The sequence below is a fragment of the Haliotis cracherodii genome, unplaced genomic scaffold, assembly GCF_022045235.1.
Source record: "Haliotis cracherodii isolate W230 unplaced genomic scaffold, xgHalCrac1.p SCAF_24, whole genome shotgun sequence".
Lineage (NCBI taxonomy): Eukaryota > Metazoa > Mollusca > Gastropoda > Lepetellida > Haliotidae > Haliotis > Haliotis cracherodii.
The window spans coordinates 5,973,443-5,992,979 of record NW_027266280.1 but is presented as its reverse complement, the minus strand read 5'-3'; the positions used below and the strand labels follow the sequence as shown (position 1 = coordinate 5,992,979).

Here is a 19,537-nt window from a genome sequence, read left to right as displayed (position 1 = left end):
GAAAGTTAAATGATTTGACAGAAGTGAAAGGTAAATAGTTTCACTGAAGTGAAAGGTAAATAGTCTGACTGTAGTGAAAGGTAATTGGTTTGTCTCTAGCGAAAGGCAAATGGTTTGACTATAGTGAAAGGAAATGGTTTGACTATAGGGAAAAGCAAATTGTTTGACTGTAGTGAAAGGCAAATAGCTTGTCCATAGTGAAAGGCAAATTGTTTGACTATAGTGAAAGGCAAATGGTTTGACTGTAGTGAAAGTTAAAGGTAGGTAAACAAGAGGTATAAATGTCCAAGAAACTGTATAATTTGCACTCTGACGGAGCTTGTAAACCCAGGTGCAAAATCAGTAGTGGGCTGCAGCAGAAGGTTCTGAAGGAGGCGTGACACAAACTGTCGAACATTAAAGGCTGAGCAACACCCAGCTACGTGGGGGGCCAGTAACTGATGTACAACAGGGCTGCACATGACGTCTAATATGCCGACGAACTGTTATCGTCGACCTCCATTAAAACATCTAAAGATTGTTGCATATTTCTTAATCTACGTTTGCCGAGTTTGTCGTGTGTATCTTGCATTACGTCGGCCTAAGGACACTGATAGCCGGCTTAACGACGATTAGAAGATAGTGTATGGCGACACCTGCTTAAGATGATTTGTTTAACGATTACAGAGGTCACGTGATTCACATCTCAGGTATCTAATGAGGGTTCGTATAACGGACAGTGCATCTGCAAATAAGTCTCTATTCCTCTAATAATAACGAAAATGAACCCATATTGTCTTGATCATTCTACACGAACACCACAGACGGTGTGCAAAAGGGGATGACTATTTCATACTCATTAGAGATACAGTTTTCAACATTACATATGGCGATGAGGCAACATGAAGGTGATACTTATTTTAAAATAACGAAAATGAACATGTTTTGTCGTTATCATTCTACATGAACCCCACAGGGGTGCATGAAACAGTGGGTGGCAATCTCAGACTCACTTAGAGATACAGTTTTCAACATAACATATGGCGATGAGGCAACATGAGGGGGATACGGGAAGGGAGGTGTGAAGGACTCCTGTGCACATGTAGGTGATGCTGGGGAACAGGTGCTACTTCATCATTTAGGCGACCATGGGGATGCCTATTTAGAGTAGATGCCAGGCCTCTGCGCTTGTCATACGAAACCACTTCTAAAATTGATGGGGTATGTGATTTAGTTGGGTGATGGCCATGGTATCCTGACGCGTGGAATACTGACCATAATATCAATCACTGGTTTGTCAGGTCAAACTCGAATATTTACAACCCACCGCTATATAGCTAAAACAATATGAGTGTGACATTAAACAACAAACAAACAAACACACAAACACAAATAATATAGGCAAGCGTGAAAATAGGTACACATGACTGCATGAGACAAATTAAATAACCATGTTAACAAGATGAACTGGTATTCATATTTAAACCATGCGCTTGCAAGACCAGTGATTCGCATCGGAACCAATGACAAAGATACCGTGGAGAAGGACCTCGGGATTCCACGTGAAGGTCTCTGATCAATGCACACATGTGTGCTTCTGTCATGTTCTTATAGAAACTTAACGAAGTAAGTACCATGAAAATGACACTCTTACCCTTTCCATTATAAGGAAATACTTTTAAATCGTTGAGCTTCTGCACAGCAAACATGGACGCTAAGGGTGTCTCAAACAGCAACACTGCGTTGCCTGAATACATGATTTATGGGTGCAGTGAGGATGTTTACTCAAGGAACAACTCCTGTGTTGGTGAAAGGTGTGTACTTTGTGTTGAGCTGTGGAGTATATATGCCCCCTCACAGCCATACTTGTATAGCTTCCTGTACAAGGCAAACAAATCGTGTGTTATGTGCATTAACCTAAATCCCACATCGAGTGAATGCTTGTTGATAAATATTGACCTTTGACAGATAAGAAAGCTCAAATGACCCAGACACATAAGTACATACAGTTCCTAATAAAATCTTTCTTCGAAAGTATCATTACTGGATGATCGTTGGGCCGGCCATTTTCTCACCTCAATTGTTGGGAAACTGTCACGTGACGCATTGCTGATTTTCCTTCCGACTTCATTAAACAAGTGGTCTAGATTGTATGTGTTTATGGAATTTTTCCTTCGGTCCAAAGAGGACTTCCTTCGGATGCTCAACCTCCGGAACACCTTGGTAAAAACTCCCGGCGATGATGGCGACGCGGCGCCATCGTGTGTGACAGGGACCGACGACGATCTCCGTAGGGACATTGTGCTTGTGTTTGTGGAATCTCAGAGTCGACGGTGTTACCCCCTATTTTCGTCATGTCCAAACCTGGCCTGTATTCTGTCTCAACAGGGCGGAATACATGTGCTAGTCGCCGGAGTGTCGAAATGGCCGCGCTGTCATTGATAGGGTACTGTCTCATACGCTCATACGCTCGCCTGTCAATCAACCAGTTCAGCAGGGCGGGGTAGCGAGCTGACGGACACCCCTTGGGTTGTTTGGGTGGGATCTGTCTGCACACCCGTGCCAGCTACAAAGCCACCCCACTACCGTAATTGTTCGTGTAGTTATCGTTTTGGTTGTTAACCAGTAAATATACATTCACTTATGCGTAGGTCGACCCGTTGCTTAAACAGGCCAATAAATACCAGCCGGGCCTAGATTCCACGCCCATGTTTACTTAACTGTCTTAAGTACTTCTTAAAATTGGGAGGTTAACTTGGCATTTATTTCAGGTATCAATACTATCAATAAAATCGATTACAGTACCTTTATCGAACAAAGATATCGAATAGGTTTGTTATCCTCTCTGAAAAAGCTCCATTAGCAACACGAACATGTGGTCTCTTGCACGCCCCTCCCCCCCCCCCCCCCCCCCCCAACACACTATCTTTCTCTCTCTGTATCTCTCCCTCTCCTTTCCCCCTCTCTCCATCTCCCTCTCCCCCCCCCCCTCTATCTCATTTCCCGTCTCCCCCTCCTCTCATCTCTCTCTCCCCTCTCCATCTCTCTCCTCCCTCTCTCTCTCCCCTCTCATATCTCTCTCCCTCTCTTTGTCCCTCCCTCTCGATCTCGCTCTCCCTCTCTCTCCTTCCCCCTCTCATCCTTTCTCATCTCTCTCTCTCTCTTCATCTCTCTCTCCTCCCTCTCTCTCCTCCCCCTCTCTCTCCCCTCTCATATCTCTCCCCATCCCTCTCTCCCTCCCTCTCGATCTCGCTCTCTCTCTCTCTCCTTCTCCCTCTCATCCCTTCTCATCTCTCTCTCCTCTCTTCCCCCTTCCCATCTCTCTCCCTCATTCACACTCTCCGAATCAAGCTCACATGTCGTGATATTACTGAAATACTGTTCAAAGCGGCAAAGTATCAAACAATACTTACTCACTAACTATAGCATAAAATTGATGTAAGTTCCCCTCTCTAACAAATACGGTATTGAATGTATTTGTCAAGCACTTATTTGGCTGAAATGCCGCTCGTGTTGTTATTTGTATCGTGTTCGGCGAGCGGAAGAGGGGGGCAGGGGTTGACGATACGGTCCAGGTCAGCTGGGCTTGCTGCTATCTGGGACAAATGACAGTTATTGTTGTCGATAACAGAGGAAGTATGCAATTGTAGGTCACGTGTCAGACGGGCCATGTGATCTGGGATTTGTCTATTTCTAAAAATAACTACCACATGGATAAACATGTTTAGATTCTGATTTTCGAAATACGTTAAGGTTTCTTAATCAGTGAGAATTTATTCGTCCATTACGAATAAATCTAAATTCGTAGAAAATGGCTGTTAATCAAAAAGATGTATATTTCACTTATATCATCCTGTCCGTGTAATGTCACGTGACTTTTGTGACACGTGTCAACCATCTACATTATGTCATTTATATGTACGCGCAGGTGTACATGTATTTAAATTCATTTACACATTTACTATGATTTGGGGGGGGGGTAGCCTAGTGGTTAAAGTCTTCGCTCGTCACGCCGAATTCCCCCTTTGGTACAATGAGTGAAGCCCATTTCTGGTGTCCCCGCCCTGATATTTCTGGAATATTGCTAGACAAAAGGGACGTTCCCCTTGTGTCAATATTGGCGAATATTTCCTTCAATCCCCCACGTGGCTATAAGACACAAGGCATTTCCGGGAGAGTACGTGAAAGCGTGACTAATACTATTTCACAACGTCTGCAATTTCTGATGAAATAACAGTGTCGGTCGCAGTGATCTCTAGCCCGCACCCACACCCACGCAGGCTTAACGGGTATTAGATACCAATACATCAATATTCTAGACGCTTGAATCAAATACCAATCATGCCTTATCGATAGCAAATTAGTGTGCGATACAAAGCACCAGGCATGCGCAATAACGCCTTGTCTAATCTCGCCCAGGTTTAACGTCTAAGTGACATCGAAAAAATAATAATACCAGAATGAGAAGACACTGCAGCCTTCTGCATTGCCCATATTGTCAGAAGAGTTGTATTCCTGGAGCAAATCCTGGTTCTCTCCCAATGTCAGTCAACAGATTGGGAGTTACCAATCCTAAGGCACCGAGAACAACGGGGAGTCGGACAACTTGGTACTTGGGATGCAACCGTGACATTTCGAAAGCGAGGTCCGCATATTTACCATGTTTATCTTGATCTTATCAATCACATTAGTGTCAAAAGGAACAGAAAATTCAATGGTTATAATGATTATGATGATAATTGTTATTATTATTATTGTTGTTGTTATGTCCGATTGGGGACAGATACATATGCATTTAGGTATACAGCAAGTACTGTCACAAATTATGACTAAATGACTATTCCCAGTATATCGTTAGATACCTGCAATAGTTGGGACATTATATCGTTTAATACCCAGTTTGCAATAAGATGAACGTGGACACACAATATTACGATTTTCTGTTCAGACCACCCGTGGATTATTAACTGGTAGATAATTAAATAGTAGATCAACAACGGGTAGATATTTCAATGGTAGATCAATAACGGGTAAATAATTAAATGGTAGATTAGTAACAGGTGACTATGTAAAGGGTAGATAAGTAAACGGAAGATTACTTAACTTACTTGCTGATCAGTAACGAGTAGAGTAGCAATAGGTCAGTAAGTAACGGGAATACCATGAACGGATGGTTGGTTTATTGTTTTACGCCGCACTCAGCAATATTCCAGCTATATGACAGCGGTCTGTAAATAATCGAGTCTGGACAAGACAATCCAGTGACTTTTCATGGGCATCGATCCACGCAATTGGGGTCGATGACATGCTTCAACCAAGTCAGCGAGCCTGACCACCCGATCCCGTTAGTCGCCTCTTACGACAAGCATAGTCGCCTTTTAGGACAAGCATGGGTTGCTGAAGACCTATTCCACCCCGAATCTTCACGGGTCATACAATGAACGGGTAGGTCAGTAAGTGGTGGCGGCATAACGGGCAGCAAAGTAATTAGTAAATTAGTAAAGGGTAGGTTACTAAGTTGTTAATCAGTAACGTATAGATTAGTAATGGGTAGATAAGTAATGGATCATTAACAGGTACATCGTTAACGGGTAGGTCAGTCAGAGGTAGCTAAGTAACGGGTAGCAAAGTATCGAGTTAATTAGAAATGGGTAGATTTAGTAATGGATAGATCTAAACAGGTAGATCAGTAATTGGTATATCAATAACGGGTTGATCAGTATTGGGGATATCAGTAACGAGTAGATCAGTATTGGGAAAATCAGTAACGGGTAGATCAGTATTAGGATATCAGTAACGGGTAGATCAGTATCAGGATATCAGTAACGGGTAGATCAGTATTGGGAGATCAGTAACGGGTAGATCAGTATCAGGATATCAGTAACGGGTAGATCAGTATTAGGATATCAGTATCGAGAAGATCGGTATTGGGGCTATCAGTAACGGGTAGATCAGTCTTGATGAAATCAGTAATGGGTAGATCAGTACCAGGATATCAGTAACGGGTAGATCAGAATTAGGATACCAGTAACGGGTAGATCCGTACTGGGGCTATCACTAACGGGTAGATCAGTCTTGGTGAAATGAGTAGCGGGTAGATCAGTATTAGGGAGATCAGTAACGGATAGATCAGTATTAGGGAGATCAGTAACGGATAGATCAGTATTAGGGAGATCAGTATCGGATAGATCAGTCTTGGGGAGATCAGTATCGGATAGATCAGTATTAGGGAGATCAGTATCGGATAGATCAGTCTTGGGGAGATCAGTAACGGATAGATCAGTATTAGGGAGATCAGTAACGGATAGATCAGTATTGGGTAAATCAGTAACGGATAGATCAGTATTAGGGAGATCAGTAACGGATAGATCAGTCTTGGGGAGATCAGTAACGGATAGATCAGTATTGGGTAAATCAGTAACGGATAGATCAGTATTGGGTAAATCAGTAACAGATAGATCAGTATTAGGGAGATCAGTATCGGATAGATCAGTCTTGGGGAGATCAGTATCGGATAGATCAGTCTTGGGGAGATCAGTATCGGATAGATCAGTATTAGGGAGATCAGTATCGGATAGATCAGTCTTGGGGAGATCAGTAACGGATAGATCAGTATTAGGGAGATCAGTAACGGATAGATCAGTATTGGGTAAATCAGTAACGGATAGATCAGTATTAGGGAGATCAGTAACGGATAGATCAGTCTTGGGGAGATCAGTAACGGATAGATCAGTATTGGGTAAATCAGTAACGGATAGATCAGTATTGGGTAAATCAGTAACAGATAGATCAGTATTAGGGAGATCAGTATCGGATAGATCAGTCTTGGGGAGATCAGTAACGGATAGATCAGTATTAGGGAGATCAGTATCGGATAGATCAGTCTTGGGGAGATCAGTAACGGATAGATCAGTATTGGGTAAATCAGTAACGGATAGATCAGTATTGGGTAAATCAGTAACAGATAGATCAGTATTAGGGAGATCAGTATCGGATAGATCAGTCTTGGGGAGATCAGTAACGGATAGATCAGTATTAGGGAGATCAGTAACGGATAGATCAGTCTTGGGGAGATCAGTAACGGATAGATCAGTATTGGGTAAATCAGTAACGGATAGATCAGTATTGGGTAAATCAGTAACAGATAGATCAGTATTAGGGAGATCAGTATCGGATAGATCAGTCTTGGGGAGATCAGTAACGGAAAGATCAGTCTTGGGGAAATCAGTAACGGATAGATCAGTATTGGGTAAATCAGTAACGGATAGATCAGTATTGGGTAAATCAGTAACAGATAGATCAGTATTAGGGAGATCAGTATCGGATAGATCAGTCTTGGGGAGATCAGTAACGGATAGATCAGTATTAGGGAGATCAGTATCGGATAGATCAGTCTTGGGGAGATCAGTAACGGATAGATCAGTATTGGGTAAATCAGTAACGGATAGATCAGTATTGGGTAAATCAGTAACAGATAGATCAGTATTAGGGAGATCAGTATCGGATAGATCAGTCTTGGGGAGATCAGTAACGGAAAGATCAGTCTTGGGGAAATCAGTAACGGATAGATCAGTATTGGGTAAATCAGTAACGGATAGATCAGTATTGGGTAAATCAGTAACAGATAGATCAGTATTAGGGAGATCAGTATCGGATAGATCAGTCTTGGGGAGATCAGTATCGGATAGATCAGTATTGGGTAAATCAGTAACGGATAGATCAGTATTGGGTAAATCAGTAACAGATAGATCAGTATTAGGGAGATCAGTATCGGATAGATCAGTCTTGGGGAGATCAGTAACGGATAGATCAGTATTGGGTAAATCAGTAACGGATAGATCAGTATTAGAGAGATCAGTATCGGATAGATCAGTATTGGGTAAATCAGTAACGGATAGATCAGTATTGGGAAAATCAGTAACGGATAGATCAGTATTGGGAAAATCAGTAACGGATAGATCAGTATTGGGAAAATCAGTAACCGATAGATCAGTTTTGGGAAAATCAGTAACGGATAGATCAGTTTTGGGAAAATCAGAAACGGATAGATCAGTATTGGGAAATTAGTAACGGATAGTTCAGTGTCTGGGAGATCGGTAACGGATAGAGCAGTATTGGAAAAATCAGTAACGGGTAGATCAACCTTCGGAAAATCAGTAACGGATAGATCAGTCTTGGGTAAATCAGTAACGGATAGATCAGTATTGGGAAAATCAGTAACGGGTAGATCAGTCTTGGGGAAATCAGTAACGGATAGATCAGTCTTGGGGAAATCAGTTAGAGGTAGATCAGTATTAGGCAGTAACGGGTAGATTAGTATCTGGGGTACCAGTACTGAGTATATTTCTAACGGATAAATCTGTAGATGGTAAAGTAGGACCAGGTCCATTAGTCGGATGTAAATCATTAACTGGTACATCGGTAACACTTACATAAGAACAATAGACCAGTCCAAGGTAGATTGGACAGTTGCGTAACGGGTACATTAGTAAAGGATAGATTAGTAAAGAGTACATTTTAACGGCAGATCAGATATTCGGTCAACTAGTAAAGGGTGATCAGCAGTTGGTAGGTCAGTAACAAGATGACCGTCATGACAGCTTGTCATACATGTTACATGTCATACATGAATAGCGCCCATCCTTTGCGGGTATGGTTCCACCCAGCTGCAGTAATGCATCAGACATTTGTCAACAGTATTCCCCAATAGCGAGTCTGTATGTTGTAGTCAATATTGTTTTGAAGTACGTGACAATGCATTTTCAATCTTGCCTCGTGTCAGCGGTACACATATCCCGCACGATCTAGCCGTACCCACATTGACTAAGACATGCCTACATTGACTACATAGACTACACTGACCTCCATTGACCTCCATTGATCTCATAGACCTACACTGGCCTGGACTGACTTACATTGTCATTATCTCCTCAGTTTACTTATTACTTATATCCGGTTACGTACGGCAGAACACGTAAACGACCTGTAGCCATTACATTAAACACGGTAAAGGGGGATATTGTGCAGGTTGGAGTGAAATAGAAGAACTGAAAAGTAAATTTGATAGCGATATATTAGAAGACAAAGATGAGACTACGTGGAAACGGCTGTACTCTCCAAAGGCTGCCAGTCTGAAGGTTCAGAGTCAGCATATGCTTCTGTCAAAGGACAGTACATAAAGAAACATTTAGAAGGACGAACATGTCAGCAATGACATTACAGGAAAATGTAAGAGGTTGAGTCTGAACCGGAAAACATTGACTTATTAACGCGTCAGAGCAATGTCATACTTAATGGTATCCTGGAACACGAGTAGGTGGGTAACTTTGGCTCTCAGCAGTAGCTGAGTTGGCGTGCCAGCTTAGTGTGTGGGGTGAGGTGAGGTGAGGTGAGGTGAGGTGAGGTTAAAGGGGGTTAACGTCGAGTCCAAGATTATTTCACGTACATAAAGACGTGCATGCATGAAAAAGACAGGACTAATGCTGATTTTGTAGTGCTAGCCCACTGAGATGACATGCCGCAGTTTAACATGAATACCCAACTCTGACACAGTATACTGACTCTGAGGCGACCAGGCAGAGTAACAACAGGTACTATCTTTTAACGTCTTATGGTATGCAGCAAAGAGTGTTTGGGTGATCCTGGCACAGTCATGCTGGTAAGGCTCATCATCAGGTCAGGGCCCCTCTACACGCAGCCCAGACAGCAAATGGGACTTCTCCCAGGAAGTGCCGCCTAGTCGAACCCACCCAGAACTTTTCGGAGAATGTGAAGTCTCCCAAACACTGCATCCTTCTGCATTACCCAGATTGTCAGAAGGGCTGTATTCCTGGTAGCAAACCCGGGTAGTCTCCCAATGTCAGTCAGCAGACTGGGAGGTACCAGACCTAAGGCAACGAGAATAGTCGGGAGTCGGACAACTTGGTACTTGGAATGCAAGCGTGACTTTTCGAAAGCGAGGTCCGCATACATGTTTTTGCCATGTTTTTCTTGAATCTTGTCAAAAACATTAGGGTAAAAAGGAACAGGAAATTCATTGATATTAATAACTTCATTAGATTTATAAAAAAGGACAAGGTCAGCTTTGTCGTTATCATTTTTATGATTGTTTTCAACTTTCGTTTTGGATGACTTCAAATTTCCAATTGTCAACTTTCCCTTTATGTCTAGCAATATCCCAGCAACTCCAGCCTTTGGTGTTTACATTTCGCGACTTTGGAGATACAATCTAGCATGCTCTTTATACCAAGATTTGAAAGAGCGCCATATGACACTTGCTCAGAAGTTGTTTGATCAAGGTTACAACATTCAAGCCTCAGTTAATTTATCAAAATGTTTTATAGTAGACATGTGGAGGAGATTTCCAAATTTGATGCATCAGTGACAAAAATGATGTCTGATGCTATTCCCTATTTTGACTTGTACATTATGTCCCCATCTTTTGCAGGAGAACAATGGACTTGCCTTTGAATGTGTTTGTGACGGGTGCCACCGGTGGAACAGGATACGCTCACCTATTTGCGAACACCTGGTATACTATTTGATAGTGATTCATAAAAAAATGCTCATGATATAGTCGGAATCATACAATCGAAGCTGCTTCATGCAGAGATTTCTATTGGACATGAAAAGGGTTTTGTCGCTATATTTTGTAGTCGTTGTCGAAGTCGAAGTAGTTTGATGATGACCACAGTCTATGCTTTTACCAGATGTACAGACAACAGTATTAACGACGCTCTTGAGTATATATTTATCTGTGACGAATTACCAAATCAGTAGGCTGTTTGAAATGTGGGGAATCATCCGATCCCGGCATTTACAGCACCTGAATAATTTATTTCACATGACACGCGCCACGGGATATTTCCCAACAGCTTGGTGAGTGAGTGAGTTGGGATTTAACGTCACATCGGCAATATTTCAGCCATATAGTGACGACCCAACAGCATGGAGAAGTGTCATAGTGTCATGTTGTCATACACATACGTGGCCTTAGAAACGATCTTGATAATTGCAACCACTCTTTTTGCTGACATGTTTCTTACAACAATAAATATTCGTTTAACTGTTTGAACTGAAAGCAACGGCAAACTAATCAAAGAACAAGCGGGATTCAGAAATAGGTTTCTTGATGTTCAACCACCGACAATCTGTCCACATTAAAGTAAAGTATTTGAGAACACAAAACGGTATAATTCATGTAGCTTTTATACATTTAAAGACAATTGAGTACTGCAGATGTGTAATTTAACATTTATTAATTTACATCCTCAGAACCCTGTGCATGTTAAAGCGTGTGTCCACCGCCATGATACATGCAGCGACTGTTGTGAATGGAGCAGGGATGAGTCCATTGGTTTCTTTACTGTTTTACGTATCTATCGACCGCCTCCGTGGTCTAATGGTAGAGCATCCGCCTGGAGAGCGGAAGGTCCGGGGTTCGATCCCCGACCGCGTCATACCAAAAGACGTTAAAAGATGGTACTTGTTGTTACGCTGTCTGGCGCTCGGCATTAAGGGGCTAAAACAAGAACTGGTCGGCTCGGAGTTAGTATAGTGTGTCTGAGTGGGGTATTCATGTTAAACTGCGGCATGGTATCTCAGTGTGCTAGCACTATAAATCGGCATCAGTCCGGACTAGTACAAGCTGACACACACACACACACACGTGCATGCACGTCGCTATATATTTGCAATAATCTTGGACGCGACGTAAACCCCATTTCGCCTCACCTCACGTATCTATCAATGATAGACTGCAAACATGCCAGCAAGATATACAGCGGTTTCAAGATTTACTCGAACTATTTCTGTTAATGTTCGTAATATATTGTGTTATCTGACCCTTAATAAAAAAGTGACAAGGGAACCCACAACCAGTAACAATATTCTCAATATATAATTTCCTTATTTCAACTGTAGAATAAAACGAGCTAAATTCAAGACGTCAAAGCAAGATATTAACCAGTCTTGATTATCTACCGTAAAGATTCCGTTGGCAAAATAGAGATGACAGTTATATGAACAGATCAATGACAATCAGCGTTGACAGCAGGTGTTCACACAATTTCCATAAAAAGGTAATTATTTGTTTGTGGTATAATGCAATACTCCTGCCAGACTACGGCGGCCTGTAAACAATGGCGTCTGGATCAGGTATGGTAACAAGGGCAATCATCCACACCGTCGGCGTGTCATGCAGTGACGTCAACCAAGTCACCAGGCCTGTCCACCGGATCCACTAAAGTAAGTACCAGTGAGTAAGGTGTCTCTTCTCCCTGCAACGGTCATGTAGCGACCATAATATTTCCGAGTCCCGTGATGGGATTCGAACCACGGACCTTCTTATCCGAGGTCGGACGCCTTGTTCACATGACCAAAGAGGATAACACCGTCACAAGGTAGCAAGGTAACCATGTCATCTGTGGGATGACTCTACGCCCTGCTACAATAATGTTGGACAGCATCGAGCATCATGTTGACAAGCGATGTGTCATATTTAGTAAATACTTCTGTTTACCATTACATTTCTGGAATGTCATATATTCTGTGTAACTCTATCAGACTGCCTGTGTGACACTGTCCACGTACAGTTTCTTGCACGGTGCCGATGCCAGATGGCATGCTCTCGTGTCGTAGAGATGTGGCCCGAAAATAAACACATCATCCTGTTGAGTCTGGCGCGTTAAGTAGCCAGTTTGTCAAGCAGTGTCTCAGCGCCGACTGTCCTCAGTGTCACTGCTGTACACGGGAGACAGAGCACCATTAATCGCGATAACGTCAAGTTGGACGCCATGTTTCTCTGGCGCAAAGGTCTTCGCTGCCTGGTAGCTCACAGCGGCAATGTTAGTTTATGTCTCCATAACGAACCAATTACGACAATAAAGCTTGACACGAGGCAGTCGTGACAGTGTGAGGTACGCAAGACCTTAAACTGTCGGATTGGTACCTGAGTCAGGGCACTAGGAATGGTAAATGGAATTCTTAATACATCCAAGGAAATAAGACATACAATCCTGATTGACAAAGGTGTAAGGATCTATACCGAAACGTCGCCTTCACAGATATTAAAGAGTGAGTGAGTGAGTTAAGATTTAACGTCACATCGGCAGTATTTCAGCCATATCGTGACGATAAATCCCTAAATTGTGTCTACTTTGTCATCCGTCATTTCTAAGTAATGCCTATCAAACAATTCACATTTAATGGCCCACACCACAACGTTTTAGAGTAACTTGCACCTAGCGTGTAAAAGACAGTCAGTACGCTGTCATACGTCGAGCTTTCATCGAAAACCAGGATTTTGGCGTATCCATAGCGTATACATAACGAGTTCACCGTACATATAACGCATGTCTAACGTATTAGGAGCGCATCACTGACTTATACATAACTTATGACAGCGTATGAAAGCGTTAGGTACGTTAGCTGTACAGTGTCACCTTCAGCCAACTTATGTCGACGTATATCAGCGTATAGGTAACGTATATCTGGTGTATGTAAACGTATGTAGAGAGAACCTCTAACGTATACCTAACGTATAATTCATACGTTCCCATACGCCGAAAATTTTGTGCACGCACAGAAATGGTTTTAAGCCTCGGCGTACTACAACGCATACCAGGGTGCCTTTAGCGTATACAACTTACACCTAACTTATCCATTGTGTGTTTCAGCGTTGGCGGCGTTTTGGCAAAAATTCTCATATGTCGCTATACGTTACTGTTATACGTTGTAGTGTGACAGTGCCATAAGGAAGGACTTTCTATATAATCACAGAAAGTATTTGAGACAAGTGGAATAAATATCATGTGGATTCTCAAAGACTCAAAGGTTTTGCTTGACTTCTTACAATCTTCAGTTCTGTCAAAATATTTGATTTTTCAACTTTACACCAATATCTCACATGACAAACTTAAGCAAAAATTTCATTCTTTGATCCATGGGGCTTTTGTTGGTGTCATAGATACAGTTACCTATCCATCGTCAGAGGTTCATGGCAATTTGCAAAAATGAAAGCAAATGTTATCTGAAGTTTACTGAGAAAACAATATTTGAAATGCTGGACTACATCATTGAGAACATCTTTGTAAAATTTTGGGGAAAGACATCAGGCAAGAAGTAGGCATCCCCATGGGCACCAATTGTGCTCCCTTCCTTTGAGGATCTGTTTCTTTACGCATATGAATCGGAATTTCGGATTGGCAAAGTCAAAACAAGGCATTATGGCCTTGGTATTAAAGAAGTTTAACTTAGGCTTCAGGCATATCGATGATTAATAACCATCAGATAGCAAGTCCCTTTCGCTGATTTACCCACCTGGACTGGAAATAACGGAAACCAGTGAGACCGGCTTCATACTTAGATCTATGCATACAGATTCAGAGTGACAAAACACTCTCCACAAGACGAGTTCAACTTTCTAAAAGTCAAATTTCCCTTCATGTTGAGCACTGTTCTTGCAGCTCCAGGGGCAGTCGGGTAGCCTAGTGGTTAAAGCGTTCGCTCGTCACGCCGAAAACCCGGGTTCGAATCCCGACATGGGTGCAATGTGTGAAGCCCATTTCTGGTGTCCCCCGCCGTGATATTGCTTGAATATTGCTAAAAGCGGCGTAAAACCAAACTCACTCACTCACTCTTTCAGCTCCAGTCTTTGGTGTCCATATTTCACAACTTTTTAGGTACAAAGAGCATGCTCCTTCTACCAAGATTTCAAAGAACATCATACGACTCTTGCTCAGAAGTGATCAAGGTTACAACATTCAAGTCCTCAGTAAAACTTTCAAAAGGCTTTATGGCAGACATGTGGGGGACATTTCAAAATGTTACGCATCAGTGACAAACATGATGTCCGATGCTATTCCCTATTTGATTTGCACATATTATGTTCCCGTGTATTTTCAGGTGAACGATGGACTTGCCTTTGCGTGCGAGAATTATACGCGCATCCTTTCGCGAACACTTGATATCATCACAATTTCATAGTGATTCATAAACACATGTTCATGATATAGTTCATACTGTAACAGTAATATGAATGGGCTATCCCCATGCTGTAACAGTAATATGAATGGGCTATCCCCATGCTATAACAGTAATATGAAAGTGATATCCCCATGCTATAACAGTAAACTGAACGGATTATACCCATGCTATAACAGTAATATGAAAGGACTACTCTCACGCTATAACAGTAAAATGAATGGACTATTCGCATGCTATGACAGTAAAATGAATGGACTATTCCAATGCTATAACAGTAATATGAATGGGCTATCCCCATGCTATAACAGAAAAATGAACGGATTATACCCATGCTATAACAATAATATGAATGGACTACTCTCACACTATAACAGCAATATGAATGGACTGTTCCAATGCTATAACAGTAATATGAATTGACTGTTCGCATGGTACATAAGTACTACGAATGGACTATTCTCATGTTATAATAGTAATATGAATGGACTATTCCCATGTTATAACAGTTAAATGAATGGACTATTCCCATGCTATAACAGTAATATGGATGGAAAATCCTCACATTATAAGAGTAATATGAATGGACTATTCGCATGCCATAACAACAATATGAATGGACTATTCCAATGCTATAACAGTAATATGAATGGACTGTTCGCATGTTATTACAGTAATATGAATGGACTATTCTCATGTTATAACAGTGATGTGAATTCACTATTCCCATGTTATAACAGTAAAATGAATGGACTATTCCAATGCCTTAACAGTAAAATGAACTGATTATTCTCATGCTATAACAGTAATATGAATGGTCTGAATCTCAGTGCTCATTCCTGATTTTTATTGGCTTCCGTAATACCAGGATGCATTCGGTGGAATCTGACACCACATACTGCTTGTAGCCATAGATACTGAACAGCACGGACATACTCGCTTCCACAGGGTTTAAATTTAGATCGCATCCTTGGCGTTAGCGATAAATGCCATAATCTGACATAATCTGATATAATGAAGAAAATAGATCCCTGCAGAACGATAAACGCACGTTACCAGAGGCAGCGAGGATAATGTATTGATGGTTATTCGCTGACATTTGTTAGATAGACCACTTGGGTATTAATACAATCGTTCATCCAGTCATGTGTTTGGGGTGGATCTAAACGTCAAACCTTCGTTTTCGATTTGTCCGAATCTTTGCCGAGGGGAGAGAGAGAGAGGGGAGAGAGAGAGAGGGGAGGAGAGAGAGAGGGGGGAGAGAGAGGGGGAGGGCGAGGGGAGAGATAGATAGGGGGGAGAGAGAGAGGGAGGGAGATAGAGAGAGGGGAGAGCGAGAGAGAGAGAGAGAGGGAGGGATATATATATATATACATATATAAATACTATGCTATGCACCTTTATTCCAATGATGCTTTTGATAGGACTAATCAGATATTTTATTAAAATATATGCAAATGATACATCATGACAATCAGTTTTATGCATCACGAAAAGATAGAAATGTCAACGTCGAAAGTGGAGTACAGACCTATATTCATAGCTTCCTGTCTTGCGTGCACAACGCTTCATGTGTTGTACAATATATGCATAACAGAACACGACCGCATTCGCTCAATGATAACAGGACAGATAGCGCTTGGCAAAGTGAATATGTAAATTTCCAATTGTCTGAAAATATGATATTTAGGAAGCTGTTGTGTATAGAGATCAACACAAACACAATGACGTATTTAGATGTGAACACATTTAGGAAGCTGTTGTATATAGAGATCAACACAAACACAATGACGTATTTAGATGTGAACACATTTAGGAAGCTGTTGTATATAGAGATCAACACAAACACAATGACGTATTTAGATGTGAACACATTTAGGAAGCTGTTGTATATAGAGATCAACACAAACACAGTGACGTATTTAGATGTGAACACAGTTCGGAAAATAAAGTGACCAAATGACATACTGAGGTGGACATACAGTAAATTACGTTTATAACGAACACGCTTATAACGAACTGACAGATATAACGAACATATTTTTGGTCCCGCCCATTTGCTGTATATATGCTGTTTATATGCTTATAACGAACTACGGTTATATCGAACTAAAATCAGTGGTTCCTTTCAGTTCACTGTACATTTAGATAGATGCGAACACATTCAGAGAACTGACACAATGGGATATTGAGAGGAAAACATCCAGACAATTGACACAATGGAATATTGAGAGGAACACATTCAGACAACTGACACAATGGGATATTGAGAGGAAAACATTCAGAGAACTGACACAATGGGATATTGAGAGGAAAACATCCAGACAACTGACACAATGGAATATTGAGAGGAACACATTCAGACAACTGACACAATGGGATATTGAGAGGAAAACATTCAGAGAACTGACACAATGCAATATTGAGAGGAAAACATTCAGAGAACTGACACAATGGAATATTGAGAAGAAAACATCCAGACAACTGACACAATGGGATATTGAGAGGAAAACATCCAGACAACTGACACAATGGAATATTGAGAGGAAAACATTCAGAGAACTGACACAATAGAATATTGAGAGGAAAACATTCAGAGAACTGACACAATGCAATATTGAGAGGAAAACATTAAGAGAACTGGCGCATTGCAATATAGATGTGAACATATTTGGAATGCAAATGGAAAATTATGTTTTGGACCAACTGACACATATAGAAGTAAACACCTTCAGACAGCTACCGCATACAGATACGATCAGAACGGCTACAATGCCATAGATTGGTTACATAGTAGATGCATTCGGGTAGTGATTCGCTCAGACATGCAGAATCGATCGTGCGCTGAAACAGATAACACGGAACTTGGAATGGCAGATCTGGCAGTTTTGGACTCAGTAGATGTACTTTGTGTTAAGTTACGGATCACATATTTTGGAAAACAGGTTTTAACTTCGAAAATACAAGTACTACTTAATGGCAGATGTGTTTGCATCTGTACAAGACCAAAACTGCCAGGTTGGACCTTATGATGACACCACGATGTTACCGACTTGGGTCTCACAGCAGTTCAGACACAATTCAAACAGCGCCAGTGGAGAAGGGAGACAACTCGGCCACAGGCTCGAATCTACCATAATGCTGCAAAATCGGAATAACTGACCACTGTTCACAGACTGAAGAATAAGTGTATAGGTCACGTGATTGGCTGAAAGATTACAGTCGACAGTTAATCTGATTAACGTTCATAAGCTAATTTATTAACATGATGCGGATTATTTGTCCGGATATAATTCTGATTACCTTGGTTTACAAAATATTATTGTACTTAACTTTCCCCAATATACTCTCCCTAATAAGAAACGCACAGATGAATTTGTTTATAAAAATTCTGCATATTTAGCGTCATATGTTTGATGAAGTTACTTATTTCACAAATAATACTTTACAGTGTTTCACGATTGGAACGCGTCGTTTGGTAATTCGTTGATATTTAAAACGGTTTTTGCGAAATTGTCAAGAAAAAAGCGTGGAATATAATTTTGCATGCATTCCGCACGTGGTTTTCGGGGAAATGGAGGGTAGGGTTGTTGGATTTAAAAGGGTGGCATTCCTTCGGTAAACTGTCTGCTGTTGCTTCAACTAAGTATTTTTCGATATGTCACGACCAGACCCCGCAACTCGAAATAACGCCATCGGACGTATAGAGGCTGTTGCGTCTCAGTCGTCAGTAGCCCGTCATTGTAACGTGCACTTTGGGACAGGCACCAAAGACACGGGTCTACAAGAGATCGCCAGAAATCTGGCAGACCGAGAAATATAACTGCAGCTCAGGACAAGATGATCCGGGTCTCCCGTCTACGTTACAGCGACACACGCCGCCTCCAATGTACCTGGTCTGCGTAGGGTCGTCATCGTTTTCGTGAGTTTGGTTGTTCAAGCCCAAATGTCGTATTAAGGTGCTATGGTACGACATCGTGGAATCTGACACACGGGCATAGAGTTCGGCTTTATGAAAAATCTTGCCTTTTATTGCAACGTCGAGATGGGTGAACCCGAGTCTATTGACGTCGAAACGAACGTGGAAACATTCAGAGATGGCAGCGTCATGATGTGGGCGGTAATATACTACAACCATAGAACCAGCCTGGTGCACGTGCAAGACAATTTGACAGCATTACGTTACCGAAATGAAATTTTCCAACGTCACCTGCTTCCCGCTATCGACCCTTAACGAGAGGGTTTTTTTCAGCAGGACGACGCCCGATCACATATTGCACGTGATACTATGGATTTCCAAAGAATCAGAAGATTACTATGCTTCCATGGTCATCAAGATCGCCCGATTTAAACCCAATTGAAGATCTATGGGATGATCTCGAGCGCCGTGTCAGACTACGTCAACCTCCGCCTGAAACGCGTCCGTTTAGGTTGAATGGGCACGGATACCACAGGATCGAAATTCAGCAACACATTCAGCCAATGGGCAGGCATGGCACAGCTGTGATACAGGCCAATAGCGGCCATGACGGGTACTGACGTTAACGTTGTCATAGCACAGTGTGTGAACGTTTGT

At 41.7% G+C, this 19,537-nt stretch overlaps 1 protein-coding gene across 4 annotated transcripts in view; it reads right to left on the bottom strand.

The window, feature by feature from the left end:
- The window catches only part of LOC139472254 (protein unc-13 homolog D-like), a 65,699-nt gene that overhangs the window by 32,550 nt on the left and 13,612 nt on the right, over positions 1-19,537 (bottom strand). The window contains exon 1 of one of the 4 annotated variants that reach the window (XM_071254644.1): positions 2,055-2,359. The exons of 2 other annotated variants lie outside the window; for them this stretch is intronic. In XM_071254644.1, coding sequence (XP_071110745.1) covers positions 2,055-2,279 — 225 coding nt within the window. In that variant the 5' untranslated portion in view covers positions 2,280-2,359. Of the gene's footprint in view, positions 1-1,633; positions 1,693-2,054; positions 2,360-19,537 lie in introns of those variants that run through there. One more of the 4 variants, XM_071254647.1, reaches the window with a different exon arrangement.